This window comes from Vipera ursinii, assembly GCF_947247035.1.
Source record: "Vipera ursinii genome assembly, chromosome: 6".
Classification (NCBI taxonomy): Eukaryota; Metazoa; Chordata; class Lepidosauria; order Squamata; family Viperidae; genus Vipera; species Vipera ursinii.
The window spans coordinates 89,716,888-89,736,935 of NC_139515.1; the positions used below are offsets into that span (position 1 = coordinate 89,716,888).

The 20,048-nt window shown below is 55.4% G+C and overlaps 1 protein-coding gene across 1 annotated transcript in view; it reads left to right on the top strand.

Moving 5' to 3' along the window:
- Positions 1-20,048, top strand: part of SHANK3 (SH3 and multiple ankyrin repeat domains 3) — a gene marked incomplete at both ends in the record, with an annotated part of 484,200 nt that overhangs the window by 454,764 nt on the left and 9,388 nt on the right. Inside the window, 3 exons of the mRNA XM_083365407.1 lie at positions 4,180-4,307; positions 5,255-5,348; positions 12,577-14,887. Coding sequence (XP_083221533.1) covers positions 4,180-4,307; positions 5,255-5,348; positions 12,577-14,887 — 2,533 coding nt within the window. The remainder of the gene's footprint in view (positions 1-4,179; positions 4,308-5,254; positions 5,349-12,576; positions 14,888-20,048) is intronic.

The window sequence follows — 20,048 nt, forward strand, 5'->3', positions numbered from 1 at the left end:
CTGAGGGCAGCACAAGAAGTGATGGGTGGAAGCCTATCAAGGGGAGAAGCCAGCTAAAATGAAGGAGAACCTCCCTGACAGTTAGAATTATGAATCAGCGGGACGGCTTCCCTCCAGATGTTGTGGGTGCTCCAACACTGGAGGTTTCCAGAAAAAAGATTGGACAGCCGTATGTCTGGGATGGAATAAGGACTCCTGCCTTGCACAAGGGGTTGGACTAGAAGATCACCAAGATGCCTTCCAGCTGCTTGATTCTAGGGTTCCCCTCTGCTCACTGAAAGCGGATTCCCACCACGTGGCATTTGCTGATAAAAGGGGTCAGTTAATGCCTCCTTGGACCCGTCTGGGGGTTCACTGAGTCCTCCTCACAACTCGTGCTGAAGGAGCTGAGGTGACCAGGCAGCTCCTGCTGTGGCCCAGAGCTGTGGCCCCTGGCTGGTGCCTCTGCGGACGGAAGGGCCAGGCAAGTTTTGGGGTGGCGGCTGTTGCTTCGGTCTTCAGCGGGGGTGAAGTTGGTGGAGAATGGGGTGTCAAGGCCTGGCCGGCTCAGTCAGGCAGCTGTATGCTGACACACGACTGGAGGATGCCAGCTTCCAGCTGGTGTAGATCAGGCAGGTGACGGGGAACGGTTTTCCGGGTCCCTGCTGCAGGACAGGAAGGCTGCCCACCACTGCCCAGCCGCTTCTGAAGCCTGCCGGGCCGAAGCCATCCTCGCTTCTTCTTGCTCTGCTGAGCTGAGCCCAGGAGCGGTCTTCGGCTGCTTCCTGCTCAGTGACCCCGGCCTTGAACCAGGATCTGATTCTGCACGAGGCAGCCAAGGTGGACACGGATTTAGGTCATATTACAATTTACTCACACAAAGCCGGCTGCATTTTGTAAGCCCAGCTTGTGGAGTGAGTTGGCTGAGCCCAGCTGCTGAGTTCAGCAGTTTCATCAGATGAGAGAGAGACCTTGCAGCTGCGTTCCCACATTATATCAAGCCTGCATCTCAGAGCCACAGGCCGGGCGCTTCGGGGCTTGGGTCGCCAAGAGAGGACAACCCCTGGCCTGGAAGAGCTGTGGAAGAGCACCCCGCCAGAGGGCCTGGAGCGAGGGAAGGGCCTGGAGGAAGGGAGAGGACGCCGCAGGGACCTCTCTCCAGGCATTTGCAGAGGGGGAGGGTGATGAGACGGACTCAGGAGCGGCCTGAGCTGGACCAGAAAGGAGAGGAGGAGGAGGCCGCAGAAAACCTTCATGCGGCAGAATCTTGCCAAGAGGCTGTCCTGGCACAGAGTTGGGGAAGGGTCTGGCAGAGGGGGAGGGGGAGGGATCCCGCAGGGCAGCCGTTCTGCCAAGGCTCCCTCGTGCAGCGGAAGAGGCCTGGGGGGGCTGCAAGGACCGGCAGAAACGCACCCCTCGTTCACCTAAGTAGTCCCACTCCAGACAGCGCCCTCCCCCCAGCATTTCTCCTGCGGCACCGTGGTTGTCTGGAAAGAGGCCGCTGGGCAGGGCGAGGGTTAAATTCCGTTTTACTCACATCCCAAAAAAATTCCCACCCCAAACGCAGGACTGCCTTGTAGTGGAAGCTGATGTTTGCAGGGGGGGCAAGCTGGCAGACAATCCCCCCACCGCCAAGGGAACCAGCCAATGCCCAGGGTGGGCAGGGGAGAAGAGAAGGGCGGGAAGGCAGGCAGGGTCCGAAGAGGTCCAGAGCCATCCCAGTCCTGTGGCTGGGGCCGTCGGGGGAGGTTTAAGGGTGGGAGATTTGGTTCTGGCAATAGAGGAGTCCTGCTCCCACCCCTCCCCCACCCCCACTCAGAGAGGGCCACTTTTTTGGGGGGGGCATTCCAAGGGTTGCCCGTTCTTCAGACTCCCTTCTGCAAGGATTTAGGCGGGGCAGCGGCTCCTGATTGCACCAGCACCAGCCAGTCATCCCCATTTTGTCCAGGCCAGGGGTTTTTTAGAGGTGGGGTCAGCTTGCTGGGGGGGGTGTGCTCAGCTGAAGCCCTCAGGCAGGAAGGAGGTGACGAGCGCCTGGCTTGAGAAGCTCCGGTTGGATTTCAGGCTGTGTCTTAAAATCCCACGCGGGAGCTTGCCAAACGCAAAACCCCCTCTCCGAAGATGAAGATGAAGACGGCGTGGTTTTTTTAGCCAGAAAACAGGTGACGATTCCTGCTAACAGCTTCTTCGTGCTTCTCTCTGGAAGGCCCTGGCGGGAGATTCCTGCAGCTCCTTAGCTTCCCAGGAGGAATCGGCCTTCTGTGACTCTTGCAAACAGACTGTCCAACGTGCAAGTGCCAAAGCTCCTCGGACCCGACTTCTTTGCGGCCTGTGGGTTGCGTTTCACCATGGCTTGTTTTAACCTCCGGAGGGTCTGGCTCAAACACGGTGACTCAGTTGACGCTTCAGGGTGGGCTGAAAATCAGGCACTGGCCGTGACACTGGATCCAGGATATTTAGTGGCGGTCACAGCTGGGTCTCCTGCCCAGCCGTGTCCAGAGATCGGCAGCCTTCCTTTGCCGTTACAGCAAGGCAGACGACCAGAACCCAGAGCTCCGGGCCCACTGAGGCCCATCTTGATCTCCAGTGTTGTTGGAGACTCTGGAAAGAGCGCAGATGATCAGAGGACTGGAGGCTGAAACGTACGAAGAGGAAGGGTGGCTGGAATTGGGGGTGTCCGGTTCAATGAAGAGAAGGACTGAGACGTGACGTGATAGCCGTCTTCCGGTATTTGAGGGGCTGCCACAAAGAGGAAGGGGGGTCAACTTATTTTCCAAATCAACAGAAGACAAGAAGCAACGGATGGAAACTGATCAAGGAGAGAAGCAACCTGGAATTAAGGAGAAACTTCCTGACAGTGAGGACAATTAACCAGTGGAACAGAAGTTGCCACCAGAAGCTCTGGGAGCTTCATCACTGGAGGTCTACAAGAAGAGATTGGACAGCCATTGGTCTGGGATGGTGTAGGGTCTCCTGCCTGAGCAGGGGGTTAGACTAGAAGACCTGGAAGGCACCTTCCAGCTCTGTTTTTCTGTTAACAATCTGAAGTCCTCAAATCCTGTATCTTCCTCTGAAGCCCTTCCCTGTTTTCATTAGCCAAGTGAGAAGATGCCAATATTCTGGCTGAACTTCATTTTATGAGGAGGAGATAGAAACGTGGGAGATGGTAGTCCGGCATCCTCTGCCCCCAGATGGGGAGGGGGCTCAGGGTCCTGCAAATGCTGCTGGTGGAACGTCCAGCAGCCCAGCTCGTGTGTGGCCGTTGGCCAGCTCGTGTGGCCCCAGGGCCTCCATCTGGTTCTCGGGGAGGGGGGGCAGTTGAGATGGGAGGTTCTTTGGCTGGACTCTTGTCAGGAACCCAAACGGCTGTGGTCACGTCCTGGGTTGAGTTTGTGCAACGTAAACCTCGCTACTGAACTAAGCCCATTTCCTGTGTACACGAAAAGCAGTGAATCATGAATTCCCCAACATGCTAGGCGCCTGAGCGGTGGTTTTTCAGCTTCTGTGAACACAGCCAGTGGGAGGGCAGCCCTGCGGATCTTACGCTTACGGGCAGACGTAGCGTGGAAAGGCCTGACTTGGCAGTGAGTTGCTGGTGAGGGAGGAAGCCTCTTTGAGGGTGGGGAGCAAGAAAGGATGGATCCTGCCCAACAAAAGGCAAGGACAAGTAAGGAGAGCCAGCCCAAAGACGTGGAGGGGCACAGAAGCCCTTGAAGTAGACCCTACCAAAAGCATTTCAGGAACAGGAAGTCAGGAGCAGCTTCCCTTCTCTTAAAACCAAACTCTTCTCCTAAAACGGGTGGAGAACGATGGCCCCTTTATGACTTGTGGACTTCAACTCCCAGAATTCCTGGCTGGCTCAGGAATTCTGGGAGTTGAAGTCCACGAGTCATAAAAGGGCCATGTTCCCCACCTGTGTCTTAAAACAAAATCCGAGAAGCCCAGAAGGGGGCAAAGTGAATCTTCTGAGCACTCGACTCAAGGAAGGTGGGGAGGTCCTCTTTTCCCAGCCGGCCGCAAGGACGCTTGGGGTCCTTCCGGTTTTGGGACCAGCATAGCTGGCTCAGGAATTCTGGGAGTTGAAGTCCACGAGTCATAAAAGAGCCCAGGTTGCCTACCCCTGGCCCAGGCCCCGCAATAGGGCAGAGGGTGGTCAAGGGCCGGCCCAGCTAACTCGGCGTGGCGTGTCTGACTTTGCAGAGAAGCTGGACGAGATCCTGGCAGCGGCTGAGCCCTCGCTGAGAGCAGACCTGGTGGAAGCAGATTCCCGGGCAGCCACCGTGAAGCAGAGACCGACCAGCCGGCGCATCACCCCTGCGGAGATCAGTGTGAGAGGGCTGGGCTGGGGGCTGCACCCCGAGGGCAGGTTGAGGAAGGGCCGAGACGGCTGCTGAGGCCAACTGGGCCTGGACCCGTTTCCTCCGCAGCCACGTCGAGGATGCAGGCCGAAGGGCCGCCCAGCGGCTCCATTGAGCCGGCCTTTGGAGGACCAAAACGTTTGTCCGGGTCAGAAGGCCGCTTTCCAGAGTACAGGATGACGATGATGATGATGATGGAAGGGGCCTTGGAGGTCATGTAATCCCCTCCTCAGGCAGGAAACCCTATGCTGTTTCAGACAAAGGCTAATTTCAGGGCTGGCTAAAGCTGGCCGCCCTAGGCTGCCCCTTCAGCCTTTCCCAATTTGGCGGGAGGGGATGACGAATAAAATTCCCAGCCATTATGGCCTAATGCCAAGTACAGGTAGTCCTCAATTTACAAAAATTCTTTTAGTGACCATTACGGCGCTGAAAAATGTGAGTTATAACCATTTTTCACACTCACAGCATTCCCCCCCCCACGATCATGTGGTCAAAATTCAGAGACGCTCAGCAACGGATTGATATTTCTGACCGTTGCTGTGTCCCCGGGGGTCACCCGGTCCCCTTTTGCCACCTTCTCACCAGCCACGTCCATGGAGAAAGCCAGATTCACTTAGTGACCGTGTTGTTAACTCAGCAACTGCAGGGATTTGCTTAACGACCGTGGCGAGAGAGATTCTTGATCACGTGACCCAGGGGAACGCTGAAACGGTCCCGAGTGTGAAAAACATCCCTAAGTCGATTGCTTCAGAGCCATTGCAACTTCGAACGGTCACTAAATGAATAAATAAATAAATGGTTGTAAGTCGAGGGCTGCCTGCAGATGGGCTGGGGGCCCTCCTTGCCCTTGGGGGAGGGGAAACCCGTGGCCCCCTGCCCGGGCAGGTGGGACCGGCCGCGTCTCCTTTCTCTTGCAGTCCCTCTTCGAGCGCCAGGGGATGGCGACCCACGCCGGGCCCGAGAAGCCCCACGTCTCCCTCCGGAAAGGCCTCCCGCGGACCAAGTCTGTAGGTAGGTAGGGGGGGTTCCCCGCTGGCTCTCCTGGGGGCCCCCTGGGCAGGGGGCGGACTCCCCAACTTTTGACCACAACTGCTAACTGAGACATTGGTTAAGCGAGTTTTGCCCTGTTTTATGACATTTCTTGCCACGGTTGTTAAGTGGATCTCTGCAGTGTTCAGTGAGTCACACGGTTGTTAAGTGAGTCTGGTTTCCCCATCGACTTTGCTTGTCCGAAGGTCGCAAAACGGGATCGTGTGGCCTCCCCGGGACGCTGCGGCCGTCTTAAATGTGAGCTGGTTGCCAAGCGGCTGAATTTTGCTCACGTGCCCCTGGGGGGCGCTGCAGCGTTCGTAAGCGTGAAACACGGTCAGAAGTCATTTTTTCCAGCGCCGCTATAACTTTGAACGGTCGCAAAATGAACTCTTGTAAGTCGAGGGTTACCTGTACAGCAGCCTGTTCCTGGGTTCACCTGGTGCAGCTGTCGGCTCGGCTAGCGGGCTGAGGCCACCTGGAGCCGGGTCTCCGGTCTGGCCACGCCCAGTGCTGGTCCCCGGGCGATCTGCACAAATTGCAGGCACTCTTGCGGACAGGCCTGCTTCCCTGACTGAGCCGTCTTCCAGGTGGGCGGCCTGGATTACGGGAACTCGGGCTGTTGTTCCCCAGGGAGAGAGCCCTGATCGACAGGTGCAGCTGAGGCTGTGGCTGCCTGCTCGCGTCCTTGCAAGGCACGGCTCCCCCTCCCCTTTGGCTCTTCTGGAGGAAATCGGCCTCTGAAGGTCGGGTTTGGGAACGGGGTCCCCGGGAAAAGGACCTTGTGACTCTGAGACGCCGGATCCCAAGGATTTGTCCCAAGCGTGCAGACGATCCCGGGGACCGGGCCTGTGCGGCTGCTGTTCACCGGGCCGGTTTGTGAGCAGGGCTCCAGCAAGGCGAAACACAAATTCACGGAAGGAGACGGGTGCATCTGCCCGCTGATACTTCGCCTAGCGGGACATCAGCAGAGCGAATGTGAAAAATATCAGAGGGGGGAAAAATACCTCCGGGAAATTGTCCAACGCCCTGGAATGAAGAGGCCCCCCGTCAGGTTTCCACTTAAAAGGTTGCCGCAGGTGGAGGAGGAGAGGCGGCACGCCCTGCCACGGCCACGGGAGAACTCCAGCTGGACACAGAGCAGAAGAGGAAGCTGGGGGGCGGGGCTGCTGCTGCTCCTCCGTCACCTGCCAGCGCTCAGAGCAAGGGCTGGAGGGCGCCTCCCCTCCAGGAGAGATGCCAGTCTCCCCCCCCCCCCCCCGCCCAGGGGAAAATGTTCTGGGCACAACAACAGCTGACAGACGGCACTGATTCACAGCCTCCGAGCAGGTTTTTGCTCTGCTTGATGCGGAAACGTTTGGGGGGGGGGAAGTAACGAGGCAGGAGTGCTTCTCTGGGGGAACTGAAGGCAGAGTTAGACCCTCCCAAGGGATGCTAAGGCAAGAAAGGGCAGCGAGAAGGAAGTGGGGGGAGCCAAGGGGGAGGGGTCTTTATTGTGAAACGGAGGGATGCAGGATCGATTGCGTGGCAGTTTTAAGGATCGAGCTTGCCATAATGCAGCTTTGAGAGGGGCGGATTCAACTCCCAGAATTCCCCAGCCAGCATCAAGGCTGGCTGGGGAATTCTGGGAGTTGGCGTCCATGCAGCTTAAAGTAGCCCAGGTTGCGAAAGACTGCTTTAGATTGCTTTCGATTAAGCGAGGGGATACAGGTGGGCTGGGGATACAGCTTTGCCATCTCCGTGACTTTCATGGCGTCTCCATCTGCTGTGGAGTTGATTGCAACGCTTCCTACGAGATGGTGTCCAGAAGGGTCAGTTCTACAAGGTAGACCCGACTGAGAAACCAACACCTTGTAGGTCAGGGCGACTTTCATTGTACACAATTACAGTCATGGAGCCCTGCCAGTTTGAGTGTTTCTCTCCTTCCCTGCCTTTATCTGTGGGAACCGGGGAAGGAGTGCTTGAGACATCTCCTCAAGTTCCTTTCACGGCCCGGCCTCGACCCTCACTTATCGGACCATCGCCTTGGCTCTTCCCTTTCTTGTCGTCCTCTATGGTGTCAGAGCTGTGGCTTTCCAAGTAGTGACGTGTGGCTGTGAGAGTTGGACCATAGCGAAGGCTGAGTGCTAAAGAACTGGTACTTTCAAATGGTGGTGCCGGAGAAGACTGCAAGGAGGATCCAATCGGTTGATCCTAAAGGAAATCAACCCTGGTTTTGTAAGGACAGATATGGAAGGTGAAGCTCAAGTGCTTTGGCCACATAACGAGAAGGAAGGTCTCCTTGGAGAAGACCAGTGAACATGAATTTGGGCAAACTTTGGGAGGCAGTGGAGGACGGGGGGGGGGGGCTGGCAAGCTATGGTCCATGGAGTCACAAAGAATCAACAAATTGCCCTCTACATCAGTGTGGTGCTGGGGGAGGGGGGCACCAACAGTTTTGACTTGTTTGACCACAGGCCACCATCGTGCCCCCCCATCCACCTGAAACTGCCACGGGAGGCCATCCAGAATTCCCTGGTGGGAGGTCATCTGTATGTTGACGAACTCAGGTCTTGCTCTTCATCACTGAACTCCTGGGAAGCCCATCACTCTTGAACGTTGCCAGTGTGCAGAACCGGGCTGAACAAACTGACATTCAGTTCAGAGAAGACTAAAGTGTGGTTGACATTGGAGGATTCAGTCTCCTCCTCCTCCTCCTCCTCCATGTATGACCAAACACAATAAAAGACCAGCCTACAACACAATAACTAGAAAAGGACATTTTGTGAGAATATCAGAAATCATGGAGGAGCTGACAATTAGCGCCAGGCTCTAGTTATTGATAGAATTTTGCACTCTTGGCAAAGACTTCTGGAGAGTGGTCACCCAAGAGAAAAGGGTGATCTTGCTGTGACGTCTGCCACCCCATTGATCGCCACGGTTGCTTCAGCTTCCTCCCTCGGCACTCTCTTGCGGCCCTTCCTGAAGCTGAGGAAGAAGATGACCATCCCGGCAGAGGTTCACCAACCTTTAATCAAAGGTGCGTGATGACCGCTCTTCTCCTGGAACCTCCAAACAAGCTCAAGGTCCATTTGTAAGGGGATTGTCTTTTGGACAGAGTTACCCAGTTTATTTTTATTTTATTCATTTGTTGATTTATAGTGACTCAGGAGGACTTACACCATTGAGAGAGATATAAACATCATAAACCAGAAAAGAGATCCAGAACTTGACAAAGAAAATCAAGAGGGACTCAATAACCACTGTAACCCAAGGCCTGGAAGAGAAGTCACGTTCCTAACAACTATTTGAAGGAAGGCAGACTAGGAGCCACTCAAATCTCTGAAGGAAAGCTGTTCCAGAAGGCCCGTCAAGTGACCCAGAGGCCCCATGAAGTGGTTCCGCGGGATGACTTTGGTCAACAAGGTCCAGCGCTTGCCAGCGCTCGGATAGGATGGGACCAACACGGCCCTTTCTTCTCAGAATTCAAGGCAGACCTTGGTGCCCTCTGAGCTGGTTCTTTTCCTGCGGACGCTTCGTAAGCCGGACTAGGTAATGTCAGCACTAGTCAGGGCAGTGTGCACAACTCTGTTGCCTTCCAGCTGTTCCCAGCAAGAGCCGGCCGGCCAGGGCAGGTGGGACGGAGAGCAGCCAGCTTCACCATCTGGGTCAAAGTCAATGGTCACCAGATTCCCAAGTGGGGTCTGAGAACAGGAGGGCTGTTGCCCAGTTAGGCCTGCTGCGTCCCTTGCAACCCTTGCACAGCTGGCTGTGTTGGGAGAAAGATGTGCCCCCATCTTGGCTCCTCCCACCCACCCTCTCTATGGAAATGCCTCCACAGCGGGCTGTTCTCTGGGTCCAATCCCAGGAGTTGCTTCTTACTTATAAAGACCTACGAGGCACACCAAATGTACGTTATCGTGTTCCTCGTAGCTACGTCTGGTTGTGAAAGCTGGGCCCTCAGAAAGCAAGACAGGAAGAAAACTGACCCGTTTGGGCCAGGGTGCTGGAGGAGGCGCCTGATTCTTCCTCGGACAGCAGAGGGGACCAACAAGCAGATCCCGGAGCAAGTGACACCAGACGTGTCCCTGGAAGGCAAAAATCACAAAACTGCGTCTCAGTTATTTTGGCCACCTCACAAGGAGTGAATTCACTGGAGAGAGCAATTATATTGAGAAGTTAGCGGTCAACGGAAACCAGGCCGCCAACGAAGAGGGTGTGGCTGGACGCTGTCAAAGCTGACGTCAGCCAGACCACAGAAAGTCTCAAAGAAGCAGAGCAAGATGGGAAGGTGTGGGGATCGGACACCACCAAATGGAGAACAGCTGTGCTGGCTCAGGAATTCTGGGAGTTGAAGTCCAGAGTCATAAAAGAGCCAAAGTTGCCTACCCCTGGCCTAGGCCTAGGCCGGTTTATGACTCGTGGACTTCAACTCCCAGAATTCCTGAGCCAGCCATGCTGAGGGAAAAGGGAGAGGTTTCCAAGCTGAGCCATGCTGGCTCAGGAATTCTGGGAGTTGAAGTCCAGAGTCATAAAAGAGCCAAGGTTGCCTACCCCTGGCCCATTAGTCAAAGAGTTTCGACTGTGGGGTCTAGGGAAAGGGTCTTCTCTGCTGTTGGCCGTGCACTGTGGAACATCTTGCCCTCAAGAGGTGAGGAAAGCCCCCAGTCTCTTGGCTCTCCACAGAGAGAGCAAAACCTGCCTTTGCAGTCTTGGGGGGGGGGGCACCAGGGCCCACACAACCATGGGGCTGACTGTGACCTCATGGAAAAAACCCTGCCTGTATTAACAGCGGCTCGTCCCCTCTCTTGTAATGCTTTATCTTTGGGAAAGTTATAAAGTTGTTTCATAATTTTAAATTTTTCACCTTAAATTATTCTGATTTATACGTGAAATATAAATAAAAGAAAGGAAGGTAGGTCCAGGTGCTGCAGTTGCTAACTGGCCCAAGGTATAAAGCAGAGGTCTCCAAACTCGGCCGCTTTGAGACTCGTGGACTTCAACTCCCAGAAATCACTCTGGCTGGGGAATTTTGGGAGTTGAAGTCCACGAGTCTCAAAGTGGCCGAGTTTGGAGAGCCCTGGCATAAGGGATCGCATCGCCTGGGGCCAGTTGCACCTGGGCAGAGGCTGCTGGCGCTGGCTTCAGGGCCCGCCCGTTGAACAAGTGTCGCCTCTGCCCCGTAGGGCCCTGTCTGGCTGCAGGACGGGCTCCCCTATAGGTCCACCCGCCTTAAAGCCTTCCCAGAATCCTTCTGCAGACTTTAAAGGCTAGGAGGGTCTTAGTACGTATCTGACTGTCCATTTTCATCTGTGTTTTCCAAGTTGTTTATATTCTGCTTTTGTTTTTATATTCTGGCAGCTTCATTGGGCGCCAGAGTGGAAAGGCAGCTTAAAACTCCGAGTGCCAAATCCTTAAGTGAGTAGACTCTAACATAGGGGTCCCCAACTCCCCATCCGTGGACCAGTACAGAGCCACGGCATGCCAGCAACCGGTCCGCACAAACAAGCAAAGCCCCATCCGCGAGATGCAGGCAGCACACAAAACCACGCACCTTCTGGTCCGCGGAAAACCCTCTCTCCGTGTAACCAGTGGTCCCTGGAGCCCAAAAGGTTGGGGGCCTCTGTTCTAACACTTTCCTGCACCCACCCACCCCCCGTAGCTCCAATTTCAGAGCTGGTGACTGCATACACAAGACGCCTCCTTTGGATGGTCTTCATTACAGGCAGTTTTTGACGTACAGCCCGGCGTTGAGTGACCGTTTGAAGTTACGATGGCGCTGGAAAAAGTTACGATCACTTTTCATTCTTATGACCGTTGCAGCATCCAGATGGTCATGGGATCAAAATTCTGACACTTGGCAACCGACTCATGTTTATGACGGTCGCAGTCTCCCGGGAAATCACGTGATCCCCTCTTGCGACCTTCTGACAAGCAAAGTCAATGGGGGAGCTGGATTTGCTTAACAGCAGTGTGGCTTAACAATTGCAGTGATTCACTTAACAACGGTGGCAAGAACACTTGTAAAATGAGAGAAAATTCGCTTAACAACCGTCTCACTTAGCCACAGAAATTTTGGCTCTGTTGTGGTCATAATTTGAGGACTATCTGTATTCCCCAGGCTGCTCTATGAAAGAGTGTGCCAGTGCAGCAGTGTTACTATGACTGTGACATACTTTGCATCATTTGTGCAATGGCCTCCTTGCGTAAATGGCAGGGACGGCAGTGGGAGGTGTGGGGTCCTCGGCCCAGGAAGCCACTGGTGCTGGTCCATCAGGATCCCCCTGGAGATCCCAGCATGCCTTGCAGAGGCCACGGCTGCACTCAGCGCCACGAAGGTGCCCAGCACTGCCTGGAAGGCTGAGCACAACTGCACACGGTGTTTGTTCCACGGGGCCTTTGCGCGTTACGCTACCCTGGGCAGGAGACACAGCTGGCTTGGTTCTGCTTAGCGACATCATTTTTTAGGTGCCAGACTCCAGAGGAATACGGATCACTGCTCACAGTGCAAAGGGCTCTTTGCAAGAGATTCTATGAAAATTGTTTCCGCTTAATTGCCCTTCCCCAACCTCCCAGGCGCGTCAGCCTGCCTGCCCTGCGCCTTCCTGGCTAGCAGCCGTGGGTCTTCCTCCCGTGCTGGTTTCTGGCTCAGGAATTCCAACCGCTAAAGAATATTTATGGCTCAGGGTTGAAATGAGAGGTCCTCAGCGTGTCTCTGAGCTTGGTTGTTTTATTGCAGACGTTTTATGACCCAACTAGGTAACGCCATCAGTGCTAGAAGGGATGGAGTGAGGAGGAGGGGGAGGACTGTAGGGTGCTCGGTGCTCTCTGAGCTTGGTGGTTTTCTTGCAGACGTTTCGTTACCCAACTAGGGAACCTGATCAGTGCTGGAAGGGAGGGGGCTTTGCTCTCTGTTTATGTACTAACGGCTTACCCTGTCACTGTTGGCGGGGGGGGGGTGTTCTTGCTGGTTCCTTGATTAGGCCGTTTGCTCCCCTCTAGCACTGATGACGTTACTTAGTTGGGTCAGGAAACATTTGGAAGGAAACAACCCAGTTCAGAGAGCACCAAGGACCCCTCAGTCCCAGCTGCCTGAGGTGCAGCTGCCAAGAGGCACCAGAAGCCTTGCCTGATCTGCAGGCTTTGTAGTCCACCTTGATGGCCAAAGGGAGAGAATCATCGTTTTACCTCCCGAAGGAGCTGCAACTGTTCTTCTTTTGCTGCTTTTTAGGTGAAGATGAAAAATTTGTGGCTTCCTTAATGGATGGAAAATTTCCCCGGAGTACGTCAATGCAAGACACTGTCCGAGAGGGCCACGGCATTCCGCCCCCGCCACAAACGGCTCCTCCCCCGCCACCCTCCCCCTACTACTTCGACACAGGCCCACCCCCTTCCTTCTCCCCGCCCCCACCCCCAGGGAGGGTCTACGACACCATCCGGTCCAGCTTCAAGCCGGCCTTGGAGGCCAAGCTGCACGGGCTGCCGCCAGTGATCAGTGCGGCCGAGATGTACGACCAGGCCAGGACCGGCATCCCCTACCCCGAGCGGCAGAAGCGGGCCCGTTCCATGATCATCCTGCAAGACTCCTCCCACATCCCCGTGGAGCCCACCGACATTCCCCGGCCGGGCCCCTCAGCCACCCCGCCCGAGAAGCTGATGCGGAAGGGGCGCGGGGCGGACAACCCCTACGCCAACATGGGCCAGTTCAACGTCAGCCTCTTTGCCCCCACCAAGCCCCAGCGCAAGAAGAGCCCCCTGGTCAAGCAGCTGCAGGTGGAGGACGCGCAGGAGCGGGCAGCGCTCTCTGTGGCGGGGGGCTTCCCCCGGGAACCCTCCCCCACCCGGCGGAGTCACCGCCTGAGCGGGATGGAGTTCCCCTCCCAGCAAGTGGACACCGCCAGCCTGCCCTTTGCCACCGCGGTCGCGGGGGCCATGAAGGACCGAGATCGGCGCCTCGACGAGAAGCGGAAATCCACTGTCTTCCTTTCCGTGGGAGCCATAGAGGGGAGCCCCCCCACCATAGACATGCCATCGCTGCAGCAATCCCGGTCCATCGACGAGCGTCTGCTGGGGAGCCGGGACGTTCTCCTGCCTTCCCCCGTCTCCGCTTTAAAGCCATTCCTCAGCAGTTCCTCCTCGACGTTCATCCACCCCCTGACAGGGAAGCCCCTGGACCCCAACTCCCCCCTGGCGCTGGCGCTGGCCGCAAGAGAGAGAGCCCTCTCCACCCAGGTCTCCTCCAGAGGGGCCACCCCCATCCACAGCCCCGACTCCGACCGGGTGGCGCCCTTGTTTGTGGACATCCAAACCAAAGAGCAAGAGAGAGGCCAGCTGGAAGGCCGGGGATCTCCCGCGTATTCTCCAGGAGCCAAGGTGGCCACCCCCGGCTCTCTGACCCCCACCCAGAGCCCCTGGGGGATGCCCGGAAGCGCAAGGAAAGAGGGCCAGGCACGAACCGAGACCCCGGTGAAGGAGGTGGAGAAGAAAGAGGACAAGAAGGCCATGATCCTCAGCATTGTGGATACCTCGCAGCAGAAGATGGCCGGCCTGATCATGGTGCACGCCACAAGCAACGGCCAAGAGCTCGGCTTCGACCTGCAGGAGGAGAAGACCCCCGTCCCAGAGGCGGGCCCAGAGCCAGTGGAAGCATCCGTGGCGGAGGCTCAGCCCAGCCCCGTGGGGAAGGCGCCCGTCAGCCCAGCCTTGGACAAGACTCTCGGACAAGGGAGTTCGGAGGAGGAAGTAGAGACGACGTACACGGTCACTCTGCCACCCGCTCAGCTGTCCTCGAGCGATGAGGAGACCAGGGAGGAGCTGGCTAAGATTGGCCTGGTGCCGCCGCCCGATGAGTTTGCGAACGGGGTACTGGTCACCACCGCTGGCACACCTATCAGCCAACTGGCTGCTCCAGCCATCGCCCCGCCATCCGTGCCAGCGGCAGCGGTCTCACCTTCTACCACCGGTGGGACACCCTCAGGGAAGCCCTCTGATGCCCCCACCGCCCCGGAGTCTGCGGCAGACTCGGGAGTGGAAGAGGTGGACACCAGAAGCTCAAGTGACCACCACCTGGAGACCACAAGCACCATCTCCACTGTCTCCAGCATGTCCACGCTGTCCTCCGAGAGCGGGGAGCCCACCGACACCTACACCTCCTTTGCGGATGGGCACACTTTTGTACTCGAGAAGCCGCCAGTGCCTCCAAAGCCGAAACTCAAGTCCCAGACCAGCAAGGGGCCGGTAACCTTCAGGGACCCACTTTTGAAGCAGTCCTCGGACAGCGAGCTCATCTCCCAGCAACACGCGGCCATCCTGGCTTCCACCAGCATCGGCCGACCACGCTACCTCTTTCAGCGAAGGTCCAAGCTGTGGGGGGACCCCCTGGACAGCAGGCCCATCCACGGGCCGGAGGACGACAAGCCAACTGTGATCAGCGAGCTCAGTTCCCGGCTGCAGCAGCTGAACAAGGACACGCGCTCCCTGGGGGAGGAACCGGCCGGTGGCGTCTTAGACCCTGGAAAGAAGTCTCCCGTGGTGGCCGCACGGTAAGACCTCCCCCCAGCCAGACAAAGAGGGGGCTGCAGGGGGCCTCCTGCCCTGGTCAGAAGGGGCCGTCCACTGACCCTTCCCCAGGCAGGCGGAGGTCCGGGACCCCCCTCAGGCCCCCTTCTTCCCGAGGGGGAAGATGCCAGAATGACGCTTTAGGATTTGTCCCCATCTGGGTCCTGGGGGGCAATGGGGGGGGGCTGGGGAAGAAGGCTCAGCCCCCTCCCACTGGTCCATTTCCTCGTTCTCCTCCTCACCCCGCCAGCTTTGCAGTTCCAGATTTGCTTTTGAGTTCTGGTCCTTGTGCCTGGAGACCCCTAGAGCAGGGCAGGGGCTTCATCCTCCCGCCCCCACCCACCCACCCACACACACACACACACACACGTCTCCCTTTCCCATAATGCCCCATTGAGCCACTGGAGGGCTGGGCCCCTGGTAGAGGAGCGAGGGAGGTGTGAGGCTTCCCCACCCCCGTCCCATTTGACACGGCTGTTGTGGGGGGGCTGGGCATCCCCTCGCCCTGCCCCAAAGCACGAAAAGCACCCTCGTTTTCCTAGATACAGGCAGTCCTCAACTTAAACAGTTCGTTTACTGACCATTCAAAGTTACGACGACACAGGATAAAGGGACTTACCACCATTTTTCACAGTTAGATACAGGCAGTCCTCAACTTAAACAGTTCGTTTACTGACCATTCAAAGTTACGACGACACAGGATAAAGGGACTTACCACCATTTTTCACAGTTACGCACTTTGCAGCATGATTCCCCCTGATCACGTGATCAAAATTCAGACCCTTGGCAACCGGCTCACGCTTATGACGGTCGCAGGGTCCTTGGAGGGGTCACGTGATCCCCCTTTGCGACCACCTGACCAGCAAAGTCAAGGGAGAAACCAGATCCAGTTGACGACCGGGTTGCTGACTTAAGCGCTGCAGCGATTCCTTTAACGACTGTGGCAAATAAAAACTCATGAAATGGAGCAAAACCTACTTAACGACGTTCTTCCTTGGGAACAGAAATTTTGGGCTCCATTGTGGTCGTAAGTTGAGGACTGCCTGTATTGAGCTCCGATGTCAGAGTGTTTTTTTATAACTCGCGTTAGATTCTCTGCTGACAGTGAGGATATGTACAGATAGTCCCCAATTTCATTTAGCGACCATTCAAAATTACAACAGCCCTGAAAAAAACGTGACTTACGATGGTTTTTCACACTTACAACCATTGCAGCACCACCCCCATGATCACGTGATCAGAATTCAGGTGTTTGGCAATCGGTTCGTACTTACGACCGTTGCTGTGTCCCGAGGTCACCTGATTCTCTTTTGCGACCCTCTGACCAGCAAAGTTCCTGGAGAAACTAGATAAGTTACTAACTTATCAAGTGCTGCGATTCACTTAACAACTGTGGCAAGAAAGTTTGTAAAGCAGAGCAAAGCTGACTGAAGAAATGTCTCACTTAACCACGGAGGTTTGGGGCTCCGTTGTGATCGTAAGTGGAGGACTGTCTGTATTTATCAAAATGGAGGTAGGCGCAAGTTGGAGTGCCTGAGGGCGTGTGAGGGAGGCCGTTAGTTCAGGGCCTGGGACAGGGGCAGGCAACCGTGGCTCTTTTATGACTCGTGGACTTCAACTCCCAGAATTCCTGAGCCAGCCATGGTTTCTGGGAGTTGCAAAGTCCACGAGTCTTCAAGTTGCCAAGGTTGGACACACTCTTCTTGCCCTATATGACTCCGGACAAATCCCCTGTCCAGTCTCCTTTGAAAAAGCTCCAGTGATGGAGCACCCACAACCTCCGGTCAGACACACACACAACACACACACACACACACACCCTGCCATCCTGAACAGTCCAGTTACCCCCGATCTCTTCTCCGAGGACTCAGCTACCCAAAGGGGACGGTGCTCTGTCTCTTTCCTTCGCCCTCCTCCTTTGGGTGGCATTTCAAGTGCCAAGCCCCATCGTGCCTCGTACAAAATCTCGGTGGAATTTTTCCTGTTCTGAATAACTTGGATCACACACACACACACACACACAAACAGATCCCTCTTCCCCTCCCCTCCTTTGGCCAAAGACAGCAATAAGAAGATCAGCCGAGATCCCACAGCAGATCCCCTTAGTGACCGACGTGTTTCTTCACTGAACGCTTCGGGCAGTGCAAATGCAGGCCAAGATTTCCTCCTAAGAAGTCATTTCTAGGTTGAGCCCGCTCTGCCCCCCCCGGGGGTTTAGGGCCCCAAACGCCCCAGCAGTCCCTTTGAGGGGGCTCCCAACCTCCGACACAGCTGGAGTCGGAATCCAGTGGAGACAAGAGCCAGGGAGAAGATGGGCTGCTGGACCCCACTGCTAGCGGGCAGGACAGATCCCTGTCGTCAGAAGAGAAAGCCATGATGGCTTGCACCCTTGTAGAGTCCCCTGCATGGGAAGATTTGGCCACCTTAACTCAGCCTTGGAAAGTTCTAGAACAGGGGTCAGCAACCTGAAACAGTGAAAGAGCCACTCGGAACCGGTTCCCTCACAAAAGGAAAAACTGGGAGCTGCAAAAAATGTCTGCGCATGCGCGTACAGACACACATGCGCAGAACAGGGTTTGACTGAAGAGTGGAGCCAAGGCGAGATATGCACCTACCCTGCATATTTGAATTGATTGGTTGAACTTTTTTAGTCCCACCTTTTTTTTTTGGACTGCACATGGCAGAGGACTGGGAGCCGCAGGAGACGGCTGAAAGAGCCACATGCGGCTCCGGAGCCGCAGGTTGCAGACCTGTGTTCTAGAAGGACGATGACCTCTCAGGGTGGGCCCTTCCCATTTTTCCCCCCACACTGAAAGGACTGCCATGTTTGGGGGGGGATACCCTTCCATTCGAGACCCCTGCTGCACTGCATAGAACCGGGGTGGGCAACTACGGCCCCTTTACGACCTGTGGACTTCAACTCCCAGAATTCCTGAGCCAGCATGGTTGACTGAGCGATTCTGGGAGTTGAAGTCCGCAAGTCTTCAAGTGGCCAAGGTTGGACATCCCAGAGTTTCATCTGGGTTCAGGTGGGCTTCCCCCCCCCCAGCCAGTTTATGTAGAAGTGACATCGGACACCTGTCTCTGGTGGGAGAGGCCTGGGGGTGAGAGCAGAAGGGGGAAGAGGGGGAAGGAGGAGGGCAGAGGAGGACGTGGCTGATGTGGTTTGTGCTTGGAAAACCCACCACTGCTTTGTATTCTTACAGATCTGACAAAGACATTGAAGAGAATTAAGGCTTTTAAGCCCTTTAGCCTCTAGGGTAAAGCTTCCTCTTTCTCTATATCCACGCTAAGTCATTGTCAGCTGAAACTATAATATCTGGTCTGAGCTTCCAACTAAGGCAATTAACACCTTACCAATTTCCTTGTAGGCGTTGTTGCCACAGTCTTACACTCCCCGAGGTCTGATCCCAAACGTGGACAAATTGAGGGCAAATGCCTCTCTTAAGGCAGCTTCATCTCTCCCTGCTGGATGCCTGTCTGGAGGAGGGTCTTCCGGGATCAAGAAATGTATTTTGGCCACAGGAGTCAGATAGAGGCCTGGCAGCACTAAGTTCTTCGCTCTATTTGACTGCGTTAGACATTTGTTGGTCCAGGGCAGGGGTCTCTACACTTGGTCACTTTAAGACTTGTGGACCTCGACTCCCAGAATGCCCCAGCCAGCTGCCAGATTTGGAAACCCCTGGTCTGGCATGCTGAGAGCACGTTTGCCCTGTGCATTGAGTCCTTGGGTAGAGAGCCTCATTCTTTATCACTGCAGGAGATGCATTGAAGGATCCATAGACCTGATTTCCACACCAGATCAATAATTCTTCTGCAAGGTCACTATACAGCCATTAACCATAATACACACACACACACACACACACACACACACACACACACACACACAAAGCCTCTCTAGAAAGCTCAAAGTGGGCATTTCCAGACCCACTGAAAAAATGCATATCCCATCTGTGTGCCTAAATGGGCGTCCTTCCCAGGCCAGAAACCCATCTGGGGGTTACCTAATCCCACTGGTCTTCTTCAGCCTGGGGCACACGGTGGGGTGGGACCCACTGAATCCCCTAAGATTTCCCCCTATTCCTGGCAGGGAGGGCTAAAGAAGACGGAACTCCCCCACTGATGGAAGAAGGGACCTGCAGTATTGGTGGGTAAGGCAGGGCCCCCCCCAGGTGGTGCCCTTTCACGAAAACCAACTTCACTAGGGATGCCCTCTTCATCCTTGACAAGGAGTTTATCCATGATTCTCATGCCGTAGATGCCTCTGGACAGGCCCATGAACCCACCTCATTATGTACAAAGAGCCGGGGTGGAGCAGTGGTTAGAATGCATTATTGCAGGTTAGACTCTGCCCACTGCCAGCAGTTTGATCCTGACCAGCTCAAGGTTGACTCAGCCTTCCGTTCTTCCGAGGTCGGTAAAATGAGGACCCAGATTGTTGGGGGCAAGAGGCTGACTCTGTAAACCGCTCAGAGAGTGTTATAAATGCACCGTGGAGCGATATATAAGTGCTATTCTGTTGCTATCTATGCCCCCCCCCGCATGGAGTAATTCATATTCTCCAGGAAAACGGGTTTTGACAGAGTGTGCACTGCCTACAAGGATACAGGGGTAAGAGGGCCATAGTTGCTCACAAGTCATGGCATGCATTTATGACTGATCGATCGCTGTCAGAGTCACTCCATCCATTTGCTAACCCCTTACTAATCCTGGCTTGCTTGCCCCACTCGGGAGATTCACCGTGGGTCCTGCCCCTTGACTCCTGCATGTTCACGGAGGACGGGGGAACAGGCAAAGAGAGACGCCCTTAACATCCGCTGTGCCCCTGAGAGATGGTTTCAGGTTTGGAAGGAGAAGTCGGAAGCATTTTCACTGAAAGCAACAAGCCAGGAAAAATAATTGGGGCGCCTATGAGAAAAATGCCACTTGAGTTTGCAGTAACGTAATGCAATTTGCTTACGCAACGTTTTGGCCCTGAGCCTGGCTTGGCATCAGATCTCTTTGGAATAATAAGCCCAGCCCAAGATTCAGAAATCTGACATTAGATTGTTGAAGTCGCTTCTTGAAAGGATCGGCATAGGGGTGCTCCCCCTGCTTAATGACCACTCGTTCAGCAACTGTTCAAACTTGCAGTCAGGCAGG